The 17,637-nt window shown below is 40.7% G+C and overlaps 1 protein-coding gene across 1 annotated transcript in view; it reads left to right on the top strand.

The window, feature by feature from the left end:
• Positions 1-1,921: 1,921 nt before the first annotated feature.
• LOC126297866 (phosphoglucomutase) overlaps positions 1,922-17,637 on the top strand; it is a 47,011-nt gene continuing 31,295 nt past the window's right edge. The window contains exons 1-6 of the mRNA XM_049989158.1: positions 1,922-2,294; positions 3,246-3,408; positions 5,455-5,573; positions 8,401-8,557; positions 8,638-8,828; positions 8,914-9,068. Coding sequence (XP_049845115.1) covers positions 2,052-2,294; positions 3,246-3,408; positions 5,455-5,573; positions 8,401-8,557; positions 8,638-8,828; positions 8,914-9,068 — 1,028 coding nt within the window. The 5' untranslated portion in view covers positions 1,922-2,051. The remainder of the gene's footprint in view (positions 2,295-3,245; positions 3,409-5,454; positions 5,574-8,400; positions 8,558-8,637; positions 8,829-8,913; positions 9,069-17,637) is intronic.

Genomic DNA, 17,637 nt, shown 5'->3' with positions numbered 1-17,637 from the left:
CCAACCTAACAATTCTACAGCAAGTCAAGCACTTTTCACTCATGACAAATGTAATAGTTTATTAAAAATAAGTCAGTTAAATTACAGATAAACACTAAAATATGGTTTCACAAATTCGGCGTATACGCAACAGTGCGTAAACGAAAACAACAGTGCAAAGTTTCTGAAACAACAACTTCAAATTTACGCTACTTTCCGGAAATGCTAGTTAAATAATGAAGAGGTCCGCCAAGTTAAATTGCTGGAGAGAGCAAGGAACAACTAACCGAAATTCTATAGATTTGCTGCGGCAAAAACGTAAACAGAAAATAAGACTGCACGATCTTTTCGCGTTTTTTGCTATATTACGTAAAGGAACATGAAACCTTTAATGGTACACTTAAAAGGCACACTAAATAAATGTCTATTTACCACGTAATCAGTACTAAACTATATGTTTTATAATCTAAAATTACTTATCTTTAAGAGAACACCAAAACTCGCGCTAGTCGCCTGGCTGCAGGGCTGCCAACCTACAACAAGAGTAGACAACAAAGGCTCAATAACATTCGACAATTCATCCTTGTGCTCGCAAGACTAATCCTGGACTATGTGAGCTGTGCGAACAAGGTCTCTGTCATCTTGCAATACGTTAGTATCACTGGGGAATGGGGAATAAACATCATACCACGGGACGGAGATTATCAGCCAAAGCTGTCGTTTAGTCATTGGTAAAAATGCGACCTCGCAGAGTAAAAGTGAGGCCCTTGGCCGGCCGGGATGCCCGAGCGGTTCTAGGCGCTACAGTCTGGAACCGCGCGAACACTACGATCGCGGGTTCGAATCCTGCCTAGGGCATGGATGTGTGTGGTGTGCTTAGTTGGTTGGGTTTGATTAGGTCTAAGTTCTAGGGGAATGATGATCTTAGAAGTTAAGTCCCATAGTGCTCAGAGCCATTTGAACCATTTTTTGAGGCCCTTGGAATACCATGATATGGCTGCTCAGATCGACACCAAACCTGCACTGTGTTTCACTCTTGGAGCGCAACCTAAGCCAGAAGCTGGAGACTGTGAAACAAGATTTATTTGATCAAATGACAGTATTCCATTCTTCCATAGTCCAGGTTTTATGGTTTTGGCACCATGTTTCTCCCTTAGGGGCAATAGCATCACTGATGAGTGGATTTGGAAATCCAGCTTGCCATGCAATTCCCTGCTTATGGAGCTCCGTTCATGTTGTTTTGGTGTTAGAGGGTTCGCGAGTGCTACAGTGAATTTTGCAACTGCCATTCTCTTATTTTGTTTTCTCTTCAATTATCTCCGTCGTAATCGTTCAACATAGGCTTTCGTCCGCGTTGTAACTTATCACATTATGTTTTCCCACTTTCTCTGCATACAGTATAAATCTTCGATACGGTGCATGATTTGGCCACGATTGACACTTCCAAAGTCTCGAGAACATTGCACAGGTGCCATTCGTAGTAAATTATGACAACGCCGTTTTCATTGTTCGCATGTAATTTTTCTGCGGAAGTAAAGTTGAAGGGATGTCACTCACTTTCATGATACTGGGAAGCTGCTTGAGTTAATAGTCAGCGACTCTGGCGCGCGTGCCGCTGAATTCGAAAGCTCGTCAGATTTTCACAAGGTTGTGAGTTTCAAGTTTCTTTATCAACGCGCTGTTTACACAAAAAAGAATTCAGAATATAACCACACATTATTCTGGTAAGCCCGTTGGTGAGAGCAATATCTCCTTGATGTATGAATTCACGAGAGTACGGCTCCAAGCGTTGTTCAACCTGACGTGACACTATGCCGCACCGTAATTTCTGCTAAGATTTCATGGCGCAAATTTTTGTGATATTCGTGCAATTTTGAACTTGAAGAGACTTACATTAAGAACCAGTCCGCGTCCTCTAGTGCAAACTCTGGTAAATCACCTTCAAACGCCCTTCGCAATGAGATAAGAAACTGTGTGTGTGTCTGCTATAAGTATGTGTGAGAGAGCGTATATATAGGCACTTGAGGGAGCGCCGGTAAGTGTGAAAGTGTGAAGGTGGTTAGCGGTCAGAGATGTCGTTAAATGTGGAAAATGTGAAAACAAATGCTTTCGGCGACCAAAAGCCGGGAACAAGTGGTTTACGTAAAGCTGTCAAAGTTTTTCAGCAACCAAACTATACAGAAAATTTTGTGCAGAGTATTCTTAATTCCCTGGGCGACAAACTACAAAGTTCCACGTTAATCGTTGGAGGAGATGGGAGGTATTATTGTAAAGAAGCTGTTGACAAGATCATCAAAATCTGTGCTGCAAATAAGGTTCGTAGCAGATTAAACAATGCACCGGTGATACATGTGGTATGTCATGTTTACTGCATGCTCACAATGACATTACTGTAATTAAGAATTATGCTCGACCATTGAATTCGCAGATGAGTGGTATTTAGGAAAGAAGGTCTACTGTCAGTGAGCGTATGTATTCAGTTATGTTTTCGATTTGTTATTTTAGTGGCCAACATTTTATACGTTCTAATAACGTGAAACCGTCACATTTTTCCCTCCTGTTTCAATGCTGTTTCTGTTGTGTGTGTGTAGAATGGGGGAGAACCAACAATGTAATGTATTGGAATCAAATTACTGAAGTTAGATTGTTAAAGTTAAAATTATCAGCGTTCTGCAGTAATATTACTGCAGACATTTAGGTGTAATGGACCAGAACAAAAGTAGGAAATTCATGAGAGGTACATTGTAATTAGTGGTGGGAATTTCATTTGTGTTCAGAATTTCACATGCTGCTCTGATCATCAGGTCATTCCCAATACATTGTAACGAAATACTGCATAATTTCATAAAGAAAATGTTAGTGAACTATTATGTGACCATGACCTATGACTTAGTATTGGAGGATGCACAAAAGCAGTGCTGACATCTGGTATTCTCAATACAGTAATAATCGTTGATGGTTAATTCTGAAAGGTATTGAACTTGGGCAGAGTAACTGTTGATGACTTGACAAGAATAACAATTCACTGCCAAAGCATGTCCACCAGAACTAATGTACCAGCAGTCAGCACAAGTTCACATCAATTTACTGTCATGTAAATGTGTAAAAATTTGTGCATGGCTGAGATTGCTGGTATGTTTCCGTATTTATTGATATGCTCATTGATATGCAAAAATCAAGGTGTTTATTATACATTACTAATGTTTAATAAGATTCAGGTTTTTTTAACTATTTTATTGACACAATGTTGATCAATTTTGTTTTAGGTTTCAAAGCTCTTTGTTGGACAAAATGGTATTTTATCCACACCAGCAGTTTCCGCTCTCATTAGGACACACAAAGCAACAGGGGCCATTATTCTCACTGCCAGTCACAACCCTGGTGGACCAGATAAGGATTTTGGAATAAAGTTCAACGTATCAAATGGAGGTAAGAATGTGGTTTATGGTTGTTGTTGACAGAGTATGGGCAGTCTGAGTTGTGTGTGTCTAAGAGCCCAAACATAGTGCTTTGTACCACAAAGATTTTATGTAAATATATTGCCATCAGATCCACTGTGACTTTGTCCCATGACTTGAAGAACCACTGACATATTTGCTGTTTGTCTGAGTATCCATTCAGTACCCACATTTGCCCAGGCTGACAGATCTCACACACTGCCTTGATATATTTGTATATGTTATACACACATTTTATAGGGTTTGTTAATCCATTGTTATAAATTTTATCCTATCTTTGTGTTTGTGTCATTCATGGCACATGTTGTTCTGTTGTTTACCTGTGCGTTTCCCAGCTATTCCAGCAAAGAGAATCATGGAGGTCATGCACATGAATGAGGAAATAGACATATTTTTGCCCTACAACCTCTTCCATTACATAGATGAAGCACACTTAAGGCAGGGTATCCTTGCAGTCAGAGAAACAAATTACCTTGTTTTTCCATTTTTTTAATTAAAAAAAGAAACCACCATGTCATGAGGCACTATTAGTCAGTTACCTTGTGGCAAATTGGCTCTGGACTCTAAATATGCATAAAACAACTTTCCATGTGAAACATATGTCAGATGCCAAATCAAAACACGTTTAGCTGTCTAAATTTCTGGTAGTTATTTTATTTCAACAACCAGTTTAAACGTGGCATTATGCCACCTTCAACCCCCTCACTTACAGGTAGGAAGAATCCCATATCTGGTCCAGTCAAAATAAAAATAAAACAGCAGCTGGAAATTTAGACAGCTGAAGGTGTTTTGATTGTACATTTTATATTAAACAGCTGAGGTCGTGCAACCATCTGTATAAAAATGGACTGGCAGAGACTGTTTCCATATCAGTGATTTTGAAAACTACTTGCTTCCATGATAAGAATTACTCATGAAACACTAAAAACATTCATTTCAGTTTTTCTATTACCTTATACAACTTTTCGTGTTTTACATTGTAATTTAAGTTAGTGTACTTGTAAACAGAAGTTTATAAAATATGAACTGAATGTTAACAATTGCACACACTGAATGTTAACTGCATTAATCTGTGTGACACCAAAATCAAGATTATGAGTAGGAATTGTCTAAAACACTGTTGTCATAAAATTGAGGGTCAACATGGTTTCAGCATCTGATGAAATTCCCAGTGAGTTTAACATAAAACTTAATTTCAAATTTATTTTCCCATAAAGTGTCATGTACCTTGTATTTATTACATGTTTTTATTTATTTATATGGTTTTGAAACACACATACTTGCGTGCAAGTCAGCTGATCCTCAAAGATACCATATTTCATCTCTAATATCTGCCAGTTATATTATTTTTTAACTGAAGAAAGTGATACTCTAGACTTCTCCATTGCAGTTATGTACACTGTTGGCCATTAAAATTGCAACACCAGGAAGGTGGCATGCAGCAAGCATGTAATTGGCTTAGAAGTGTTCCAGTGTGTGTTTAGATATGCAAATGATTAGCATTTCTGCTCAGTTGTACAAAGTAGGTAAGAGCAATGTCAAATACAGTTTGGGAAAGATTATGCATAGCTTCTGATTCAGAAATTGCCTTTGAATGTTGTTTGTTTGTGAGGGGATAATGTTATGGCTTGTGTAACAAGAAGAGTCTACCATCTTTTGGTGGTTCCAGTTTTCATTTTTTTCCTCCGTCCATTTCCTAAAAAACTGAGTGATTATAGTTAGTATTATTTATCAAGTAGTATCTCTTGAATGATCAACAGTCAAAGACGTAGACCATAAATGAGAGCTTTTTGTTGTGTTATATGTACAAAATTTTTGCTGTTTTGTATGTGCATGAATGTGTTTTTTTATCTATTCTTGGGTATGTGACATGTGATTTTGCTTATAGATAGAACTTGGTGTACAACACTCCTGTTTTTTTTTCATATATTATGATCTTGTTAATCCAAATTATTTAACTAGCTGAAAAGTAGATTTTTTAGTAATGTTTCATTCGCATATTTCCTTATGTCTACAGGGCCAGCACCAGATGGTGTAACAAATGCAATTTTTGAGCTTTCAAAAACTTTAAGCTCATACAGTATTGTCCCAAACTTGAAGGTTGACATTTCAAAATGTGGAAGTCAGGCTTTCACAGTAAGTTACTACTTTACTTCTGTGCATGATTTTTCATTGCATGGCAATTAGTAACACATTTATATAAAATTATCACAAGTGTTGAAGTTACCAGAAGTCTAAATTTATGAACAGTATAATTGCCTTTGTAATTGTTCATGCCATGGTTATACATAATTTTAAAGTTTTTTACTATGCTGTGTTCTTTCATTCACATTTTACTGACCTAAAATTTGGCCATCAAATCACTGGTGTAGGTAATCATCTATTTCCAAACTCCAGATAATTTGCACTGTGCCAGAATTTGATTAGTTACAACATTTTAACTGTATTGTATTTCATGAAGAAGTTTCCTTGTTCACTGAGTTGTACTTGAAAATCAAAAACACTGAAAATGCATAGTTTTTGTGTGAAATTAGCACAAAAAGAATGTTTCATTGGTTTTGCTGCGATTTAAGTTTTTGTATGCCGTTTTGCATAAATGCACACACTGCTAAGTAATGTTTCTGTTAAAAGTATGATGGTTTTTTAAAAAACTATTAGTAAAAGTGTTAAGCACCTCAGCCATTAGAAACTTTATACTGCCATGGTAGTACAATATTTTATGAGCACAGAAGTGTTTTTTAATTCATAGCATTCTAGTTTGTCCTTCTAAAGTAAGCAATACTCTTATTTTCAGTGGGCAGAGTGGAAGTTCTGTGGACTGCCATTTCTATTGTTCATAAAAAGTATAGTATTTATCTCTAAGAAAAGATGGGATTACCAGTAGCATGATGGATTAATAAATTTTGTCCATCATGCTTCAAAACATCAAAGTTATCTAATAGATGATGTTTTAAAAGAAATATCATCAGCATAGTAATGTTTATTTTGTCATATGTTATATACAGTAGATGACACTTCCAGATTTACGATAATTTCACAGATAGTACTTTATCATCATGTTGTTTACTCTGGTAATTAAAACTTAAAAGTTAGCAGTTGGTTACAAAAGAACTTCTTCCTAGTCTCAACAGATTTTACTGTCTTTCTTGCCATTTGCAGCTTTGTTGTAGGCAGACGTTGACTCTATAGCCAATGCAGTTTATTTAGTAGTCTGGTCTGCATTAACCAGACCCTATGAACCACTTTGTTGTTTTTGTGTGTGCATGTGTGTGGGGGGAAGGGGGGGGGAGGGAGGTACTGTGTATACTACTATCATTTCTTCTTTCTTGCATTTCCTTTCATTAATGGTATGCATGAAGAACTACCATCAGCTACCCTCAAAATAAGATCACACAACTCGGATGGTACCATCATTTTGCGAGATGTGTGGGGAGGTAATATGTGCTTTGTCTCCTCTTGGAACATGTGCCTCTGAAATTTTAACTGTAAACCTGTTGGTTATGTGCTATTGCCTCTTGTGTAATATCTGACAATGAAGATGAGTTAGCATTTTTGACACTTTTGTTTATTTATTTATCGGGTTCAGTGGGGCCATGTGAGCCAATGTTACTTAATCTAGGAATGAGTTAGTACATTCTTTAAGAATTCTAATTATAAAATTAATAAAAGAAAGAAACTAAAGAATAAAAAAATATATATGGAAGAAAGAGGGGAAGTATATTAATAAATTACAGAGAAAAGTTTCCAACTACTGTGGGGAACCCTTGTACAACAAAAAACCCATGCCACAAGGAAACTTTTAAAGATAAAGATCTGGGGTTTATTATTCAGTTTTGTCAGTTCTGCTGAATGCACACTCTTCCGTACAATGCTTAAGGAAGTTGTTATCAAAATCCATTCATTTTTCCATCCTGTGTTCACTAAATTAATTTAGTAGTTTCTTCTGTGTATGTCAGTATTGTCAGCAATAAATGCCACAGTGTAATATAAGTAGAGAGATGACAGACTTAGAATTCCCATATGTTTTTCTGTGGGAAATCTGAAAACTGCTGTCTACAAGGACATACTAACTGAACCGAAATATATACAATGATGTATTACCAGAACCTGCTCAGACATATCCACTAAAATGCTAGCATGTGTGCAGCAGTCATTTCGTATCAGACTGGAAATTTGTATTGCCGCTGCCAGTGTTCATTTTGAATATAACCAGTTGTCTTGTTAGTGGTCAGAATTCACATAGCTAGTGTATGCACTAGTATTGACTTTGTTTGCCACCACAGGTATTGTACAAGTGTCAGTGTGGAAACTTTACACAATGCAATGCCTCATAAACAACTTGCTCTAGACTTCTGCATCAAACGCCACTGACATTCTAATTCACCCTACATTTAGTTTGTTAATGTCAGTAGGCGTTGTTCCATTTAAAAAGCTTTTGTTTGCACAAAAATACACTTTATAAGTGTTATTACTGGATAACAGTACAGGCCCCTGACTACCAATCCAATACGTGAAAACTGCACATAAATAGCACTACACTTTTTGCAATATCCACAGTGCAAGTTTTAGGTAATTCACCCTGTCATATGTATTAAGGATGAAGAACTGAAAAAGTACATACAATATAAAAATGGACAAATACTAGCATCAAAAATGTAAAAGGAATGCTGCATACACATGGAAAAAAGTGTTTTGCAGAATGTCTTAATGAGTACAATGAGTACTGGGGATTATCTGTATTTGTCAGATAGTGTCCCAGAATGTTTTGTATCTGAATGATTGGAGGAGCTATATTATTCGGCAGGAAAATTTTGTTTATTTTTATTTGCGAATTCACTGTATCAGTGTCACAAGGTCATAGATCAATGTTAATCGACAATATGGTGATTTTTGGGAGTTTATAACATTTTGGACTATTGTTTTGTACCTCTTTGTTAGTAATGTTTACTTATATTTTTCACAGGTTGACAACCAAAAGTTTGAAGTTGAAGTGATAGATTCTGTTGAGCATTATGTTACCTATATGAAAGAAATTTTTGATTTCTCTGCCTTGAGAGCACTGATTAAAGGTGACAGTACTGGAAAGCCCTTCAGCATTCTCATCAACTGTTTACATGGAGGTATGGTGATTAAGTTCTCTGTTCTGTACCTTTATGTGGAAAGAGTTTGTGGTAAGCTTATTTTCTTATATTTTTTCTAGTTACTGGACCATATGCTAGGCAGATATTTGTAAAAGAACTTGGAGCACCTGCAGATAGTGTAGTGAATGCAGTTCCCTTAGAAGATTTTGGTGGGCATCATCCTGATCCTAATCTTACTTATGCTGCCGATTTGGTGAATGCTATGAAAGCAGGAGAATATGATTTTGGAGCTGCATTTGATGGTGATGGGGTAAGTACCATATAGCTATCCTGAAATTTTGAGTGTATATATCAACATGTACTTTACCAGTAAATGTGACTTATAATTTTTTTAGGACCGTAACATGATTCTTGGGAAAAAAGCATGTTTTGTTACACCTTCAGACTCCCTTGCTGTATTAGCTGCCAATTTAGAATGTATACCTTATTTCAAGCGCACTGGTGTGAAGGGATTTGCAAGAAGTATGCCAACTGGAGCAGCAGTTGACAGGTAATCACTAAGCTATGTTTATACTGCACAAATTTCTGTTCATAGCATAATGTGAAGTCTCTTATCATAACTGTGCAGTTTTAGATTTCCAGGATAATGTCTTTGTTGCTATTATTTATCACAGTTTTTGCTGCTATTTTTTACTACAGTTCACATTCATGTTGACTGTTAAAGGTGTACAGTGAGAATCAGTGTTAGATATCTGGAAAAAGTAGACCATAAAAATATACAATATTAGCAATTTTGTTTTCAGCCTTGGTACTGAGAAGTATGAGAAGGAACAGTGTTCTTTCTGACTGATTTGGCAGGAGATTAGTTCTGCTAATACAAACAATACCTTGCAAATAGAAAATTTTGTACAATGTGTGGTTATTGTGTAGTTTCCATACCATACTTTAGTGAGGATAAGATGTGTATGAGGATATTCAGTTCAGAGTGCAGGAAGAACCTTATGCTTTTGTTCACTCGTTTGCTGCTACAGTTGTCTTTGTAAGCATCTGTCCCTAGGGAAAGTGGAAGGTAATTACATCCACAGAGTAGATTTTCTCAACACTGACAGCTGTTGTTTGAAGTGACTGATGCTGTAGGGATTTCAGGGATTTGATGAAGAATATAATTGGTCTATTTTCCTGTTGAAGTCACTTTTTCTTCCAGTATAATAGTTTGGTGAAATAATTTTAATTATACTACCAATGATGTCTTACTCCTGTGATAAATAACACGGCCTTGAGATACCTTTGATTTCTAATTAAAGTTCAGTTATTCTTGCTATAGGTTTCCATTGTACTATATTAAGTCCAATTTGTGTTAATACTGGGCTGTGGAAGTATATAAAGTTGGAATAGAGCTCATATAGGACTATAACAGACCAATTTTTGTCTTCTTCATTTTTTAATACAGAGTGATAAAACTAGACTGCACTTGACTGTCACTTTTGTACTTTGCTTACTAAGAACTCAGAAATATAAAACTAACTCTTATTTTTAGATCTTGAATAAAATATATAATAAGTTTCGCATTAATGTGAGAAATTTGTACATTTTTTTTAAAAATGTGATTCCAACTACGTGTTAACCCACCAGAAAGAGACAGAAATGAGAAACCATCAGTCTGGTTGGAGCCCAGACAGTGATCACATCAAAATAATCACTTTGAGCACCAGAAGATTGTTACTGTGGCAGTCTTTGAAATATTGTCATAAATAGAATCTGTAGCACAACTGAACACTTGAAAATATATTTCGTACCGATATGTTATGATGGGGACACTCACAGAGCATATATAGTAAAAATCAAAAAGTTCATGCAACTTAGTGTACAAATTGTGATAGGATGATCATCAACTGGAATTTCATACTCCTCAAATCAGTAACTCTTGGATTGCAGCAGTGATTTTGAGTATTGTGCAGATGAAAGCAACCCAGTAATCAGTGCCATAGCAATACCAGCATTTTTGCATCATCATATTTTGGAATGTCTTTTACTAAAGGGTATGAGATCATCATATTCAGTATACTGCTACAGAAACCACTATACAGAGGATATTGAAAGGAGCCTACAGAAATTAATTAATAAAAATTCCTCAAATGTTAGACTGGCACAAAGATTGTAGCTGTACAGCCATCTTTCTACTTTATCTGTGACAGAAATATGGACTCTAGCCATAAAATCATTCAGGCAGACAGATCACAAAAGATTAATTGAGGTTGCATCTCACTTATGTGTATCACATGGGAGTGTTCAAAGCATTCAGAATAATATTTTGAAAATGCATCAGATTTATTTAACACAGGTTACCAACAATGTAGTTTACTGAACAAAAGAACTTAAATGGCAAACAATCCCTTTGCAATAGCAGACATAGATATGAACTTTATGAAAACTATGATGAAACCTGACATTCTTCTATGGCTCTAAAGTGAGACAAAGGATTTGTTAAATAGAACATAATAATTTGTCAAAAGATGTGGGATTTGCATTGTCAAAAGCAAAAGAAAAGTGCAGCTACTGTTTTTGTTGGGCAGCACTCATTTATTATAAATTCATCAAAGGCGGATAGACTATGGCCAAAATAGTTTACTCCCTGTGAGCATCATCTCATCACACATATAATACTATCTGAACAAAACATCCAAAGAAGTTGACAGAAACCAGTGGAATTTTGCTGCAGGTCAACATCCTTGCATTAATGATTAAAATCCTTTGCTTTCCATTGATGAGTTAACTAGACAGGCACCTGTGCTCCCCAGGGTACTGTTGGTAAGTTTAAGCATGGCCTCTGGGTTTTCCTTGAGCATTATTGACGTTGACATCCTCAGAGCGCTAGTGACAGGTATAGTCATGTCACAGCTCTGGGCCCTATGTGCTGTTGATGCATTTAAGCACATGTCAGACTTTAGTTGTTGTTATTATTCATCAGGATTGGTATCACAGTGTTTTCTTGTTAACTATTTCAGTGAGGAACAGATCATGGAGCTACTGATGAGCAGGCAGCAGTGAGGACGAATTAGTCAGTGTCAAAATAGTTGTAGATGTCACGGTTTACATGATACATTTCCTTGGAAAAAAATTAGTTACAACTGCATATTATACATTTGATGATTTGCCTTCAGGACTTGACTGTCAGTTAGGCTATGATCCAAGCATTCTGTCATTCTTCATGTAAGATACTGTGTGCTGAGAATTACACAGACTGTAAGTTTGAAGTGCTGTGATGTCTATTTCTTTTGTGAAGTGCATGAAATTAAAAATGCAGCACACAAAAATAATAAATCATCATTTATTACAGATATTGCCCTATTCATATACTAACAAAAAATATTCATACACCTTGATTTCCAGTGCCTTGAAAATTTTCTTGCATAGCTGTACACAAAACACTGTTTTCATATGTTTCCATAATCAATCCAGGCTCATACGCACCATGTCCTTTGTGGCAGTCAATGGACGAATGGTGGTGCCAGAAAACACACAAGAAAGGGCGAACATTTTGGATTATGTAAGCCTGATTCTGAAAGCTACATTAGAGCTATGAAATATTACTAACTGCGTGACAGAGAAGTATGCTATCCATTTCCGATAGACAAGAAGTTATCAGAAATTTAAGAAATGCACTGCCAAATTTCGTAACAGGATGAGAACTGTTCCATAGATGCACTGTTTACATATTGTACTTATTACGGACATGCAATGTGTCCTCCTCCAGTGATTAAGAACTCGGTTAATCTAGTGAAAAATTTTCCATGAGTCTATCAAATATCTCATGATACAATAAAAGTTTTTAATGTTGTTTAGAGTGAATGCCAATACGTGAGAACGATGTCACAGATGGTTAGTGTATTTTGTTCGCCATGTGAAGTGACAGGAGGATCTTAACTACAAAACACCACAAAAGAGAACTGTGTCATTGATGGCTTTCATCCCTCAGATGTAACAAAATAGTAAAATCTGCACATGTACAGAAAGTAACCATCAGCATATGATTCAAAAATATCAGCGTAACAAAAACCAAATGTGTTCATTTCTTTGTTTATTGGAGCAAATAGCACATGCAGTACAGAAGTATTATTGATGTATAGCTATGAAGGAACACAGAACTACTGATTTATATTGAAAGTGACATGTAACAGTCAGAATGGGCTATCAAAATGGCATAAGAAAACATTGGAGAAAAAAGCAGGTTTTAAATCTGTGATTTTTTTAATAACAGTTAAATTGCTGACAGCCCTCAAAGTTGGAAACTAATTTTTACATCCATAGTTATATTCCTCTTGGTGGTGACAAATCTTAGTGACAGGAGACACTGCAGATAGCACTCCAGAAATATTCAGTACAGGCCAAGACAGGTCATTCGGATAGCGTCAGTCAGGAAAGAAGCCCAGGTGCATGCTACTTAGCACAGGTAGATTGGGTGATAACCACACATCATTCAGCTCAGCTTGTTGCAAGCATGTCTGTACCAGCCAAAGGGTTAATAGTCCACAATGAGACCCCTTTGAAACACTGTAAGGTTCTAATAACACTGCCACATATGAGTATGTGGCCTCTCCATGTCCTTCACATTGATCACTCAGTGATGCTGTCCATGTCCCGTATATAGCCTACCAAGCCTGGTAACAACACTAATGCACTCTGCCCCCCAGGGGGCTCGCGGTCCTTTCGTGAGTACGTGCGTGGCGAGCACGGGGCCCCGAGCTATTGCAGCCTTCCTTCTTTTTCCGGGCTGCATTTCCTTTCCCTTCCCCTCCTTTCCTGTCCTTCATCCTTCCCTCCGACCTCTCCTCTCCCTCTCTTGGTGTCCCTACTTATGGTGTCCTTCCTTATGTTGGCCCTGCTATTCTCCTGGTTCTGTTGACCTTGCAATTCGGCCTTGTTCTGTAATTCCTTCATCCTTTTGGTATTCTCTGGTCCCCTCTGGGGTTTGACCTCCATCACTAAATTTTCTTCCGTAGTGTGAGCCATTTGGGGAAGAGCACCTTACCTAGTGTCACCGGCGTGTGCCATCATCATTGATTCCATCGTTTCCTTTACGTCGTTGTTTGACGCTAGGGTCCATAGCCAGCACGGTAGCCAGCCCGTGTGGTGGGGTCGCTATGTACCCTTTTGGTTGAGCCCCCTGAAAACACAGGGATCACACGTCTGATACCTGAGCTGTGACCTCCTCATGTAAGCCTAGGAGTGGTTGCTTGTCGTCCTGGAGCATCGGAACTCCCAGCAATGGCCGCCGTGCCAGACGGCCCTTGCTGTGGCTGGGTGGCGCCCATGAGGAGAGCCCCTGATCGGAGTGGGTGGTATCAGGGCGGACACTATGCTCATGAAACGCATAAGAGTCCACAACTCTGGCCGTTCTCCGGCCGTCTCTTTGACTGGAAAAGATTCTTCACGTGCTGCTTCCTCTGCCCCTTCCGCCTTCCCTTCCGTGGCTACCCCCTGGGAGGAGGGCCAGGCTCGTCGGCTCGGGGCGAAACCTTTCCCTCGCTATCTGGTTTGCGCCAGAACTGATGGGGATACTTTTACTCATACGAAACCTATGTTTTTTGTTGAACACATCGAAGACAAGTTTGGCGAGGTGGACTCTATCAGCAAGATGCGGTCTGGGTCGCTGTTGATTAAAACCGCTTCAGCTACCCAGTCTGCAGCTCTCCGTGCCTGTACCCATCTTGGTACGATTCCTGTGTCAATTACCCCACACCAGTCCTTGAACATGGTGCAAGGTGTAATTTTCCATAGAGACCTCCTCCTTCAATCTGATGAGGAACTTCGGGACAATCTAAGCCGGCGGGGGGTTCACTTTGTTCGGCGGGTTCAGAGGGGTCCGAAGGACAACCACGTTGACACTGGTGCCTTTATCTTGGCCTTTGAAGGGGACACCCTCCCTGAGAAGGTCAAGATTATGGTCTATCGGTGTGACGTGAAGCCATACATCCCACCACCTATGCGATGTTTCAAGTGTTTGCGTTTTGGCCACATGTCTTCGCGCTGTTCGCAGGTCCCCCTCTGTGGTGACTGTGGACATCCGTTCCATGAGGGAAGTTCCTGTGTTCCCCCTCCTGTGTGCGTAAATTGTCGTGGAAATCATTCTTCACGGTCACTGGATTGCCCAGTGTATCAGAAAGAGAAAAAGATACAGGAGTATAAGACTCTTGATCGTCTCACCTATACCGAGGCCCGTAAAAAGTATACACGCCTTCATCCAGTGACCCTGACAACTAGTTATGCTTCAGCAGTATCTTCACCCCCTCCTCCTCATTCCTTACCCCAGTCCCAAACCCCTTTCCTCCCCCCTCCCCCTGCGGTTCCCACACCATCCCCCCCGGGCACCGCTTCCTCTCCCCGGCTGGAGAAGTGTCCTGCTTCTTCGGCGTCTGCCGGTCATGGGCGCCCCTCGCGGGATCCCCCTTCCCGGCACCTTCCAGGCCAAAGGTCTGCTGCCACGCGGCCACCACGAGAACCACGGTCTGCAGGCCCTCAGATCGCCCGCTCTCTTTCTGTTCCCGATCTTGCTGTGGCTGGCTCCATTTTGTTGCACAGCCCTCCACGATCCCAAACAGAAAGAAAGAAGAAGCACAAGTCCCGGGACAAGGAGTCTCTGGTATCGCCAGAGGTCTCGTCCCCATCTTCACAACCTAACTCTGACCTGTTATTCATGGATGTCGCCCCCTCCTTGTCGGTGACGGGTGGTGACCCACCGGCATGACTGACATTAGCCTGTTCACCCCCCAATTGACTCATCGTTCTTTGGCTATCCAATGGAACTGTAATGGCTATTACCGTCACCTACCGGAGTTGCAATCCCTTCTTTCGTTTTACTCTGCGGCTTGTGTGGTTCTACAAGAAACTCATTTTACTGGTGGTCACTCACCAACCCTCCGTGGCTTCCGTGCTTTCTGTCGAAATCGGGTCGGCCCCCTACGGGCGTCTGGCGGAGTTTGCACGTTGGTCCGAACGGACATTGCCAGCACGTGGATTCCTCTCCAAACTACATTGGAAGCAGTTGCTGTTAGGATCCACCTGGACTCTGGAGTCACAATTTGCAATCTGTATCTCCCTCCTGACAGAACTCCTACACCTGCCTCCTTAAGTGCCCTCCTTCAGCAACTTCCTCCTCCCTTCCTTATACTTGGCGATTTTAATGCACATCATCCCTTGTGGGGCAGTGCATTTCCATCTAGTCGGGGTCATCTCATTGACCAGTTTATTACCGACCACGACTTGTGCCTTCTTAACGATGGCTCCCCTACCCATTTCAGTGCCGGTCATGGTAGCTTTTCTGCCATTGATCTTTCTCTCTCTTCTCCCTCCCTCCTCCCTTCCCTAAAATGGTCACCGCACAACGACCTTTGCGATAGTGACCACTTCCCGTTGATTCTCTCGCTCCCTTCCCGCTCCCCCATGGACAGATCACCTCGTTGGTCCTTCCAACGTGCCAATTGGCCTCTGTATACTGCACAGGTCGTTTTTTCTCCCTCATTGTCGGATGGTATTGATGATGTCATACGTGACATGTCTGACGCGATTGTTCACGCTGCTAGCCTTGCTATCCCGCGCTCATCTGGACCATTTCGCCGCCGGCAGGTCCCTTGGTGGAGTTCGGACATTGCCGTTGCCATCCGTGATCGCCGTCGAGCTTCGCAACACCTTAAGAGGCATCCATCTGTTGCCAATCTTATTACCTTTAAACGCCTTCGCGCAAGGGCCCGTTACTTAATCAAACGGAGCAAACGGATGTGTTGGGAACGCTTTGTTTCTTCCCTCGGTTCTGCTGTCCCTCTGTCGCGGGTATGGGCTACACTTCGCTCTCTCCAAGGTTGCCATCGGCAGTCTACCCTCCCGGGTCTTCACCTCCCGGATGGCCTTTGCACGGACCCGTTGATTCTCGCGGAACACCTTGCGACCCATTTTGCAACAGCGTCGGCATCAGCCTCCTATCCGGCTGCTTTCCTTCCCCAGAAACAGCGGGCCGAAGCTTCCGCCTTATGTTTTACCCCCAGCCAGTCAGAATCATACAACGACACTTTTACTGAATGGGAACTTCTTTCCGCACTCTCCTCTTCTCATGATACGGCCCCTGGCCCAGACTTCATTCATAACCAACTGCTTCAACATCTCAGTACTCCACAACAGCGACATCTTCTCCGGGTATTTAACCGTATTTGGCTCCAGGGTGACTTCCCTTCTCAATGGAGGGATAGCATCGTGGTTCCCGTCATTAAGCCCGGTAAGAACCCCCTGTTCGTCGACAGCTATCGGTCAATTAGTCTGACGAACGTTGTTTGTAAGTTACTTGAACGGATGGTAGCCCGTCGGCTCACTTGGATCCTCGAATCTCGGCGTCTGTTGTCCCCTTACCAGTGTGGCTTCCGAGAGGGACGGTCTCCGATCGATCATTTACTTCGCTTGGAATCCGCAGTTCGGCAGGCCTTTTCCCAGCGCCGCCATTTGGTTGCTGTATTTTTCGACCTTCGCAAGGCCTATGATACGGCTTGGCGCCATCATATCTTACTTACACTTCATGAGTGGGGTCTTCGGGGCCCACTCCCGATTTTTATCCGCCAGTTCTTGTTTCATCGTTCGTTTAGGGTTAGGGTTGGTACAGTTTTAAGTTCTCCGCGAACCCAGGAGAATGGCATCCCTCAGGGTTCCGTATTGAGTGTACTTCTGTTCCTCATTGCTATAGATGGACTTGTGGCCTCCGTCGGTCCTTTGGTCACTCCTGCTCTGTATGTGGATGATTTCTGCATTTGGGTTAGTTCCTCTTCGATGGCCGCTGCAGAGCGTCAGCTCCAGGGTGCTATACGGCGTGCCTCTGCATGGACCATCTCACACGGATTTCAGTTTTCTCCTTTAAAATCGCGAGTGGTCCACTTTTGTCGCCGTGTGACAGTCCACCCCAATCCAGAGCTCTATCTCAATGCACAACGATTACCTGTGGTCCCACAGTTTCGTTTCCTTGGCCTTCTTTTCGACAACAAGCTCACTTGGCTGCCTCATATCAGACGCCTGAAGATAGGATGTTTCCGTAAACTAAATGTCCTTCGCTTCCTTGCCCGCACCTCTTGGGGTGCTGACCG

Source organism: Schistocerca gregaria, chromosome X (assembly GCF_023897955.1).
Source record: "Schistocerca gregaria isolate iqSchGreg1 chromosome X, iqSchGreg1.2, whole genome shotgun sequence".
Lineage (NCBI taxonomy): Eukaryota > Metazoa > Arthropoda > Insecta > Orthoptera > Acrididae > Schistocerca > Schistocerca gregaria.
The sequence above is the reverse complement of the archived record's forward strand: the minus strand, read 5'-3'. Positions and strand labels throughout refer to the sequence as shown.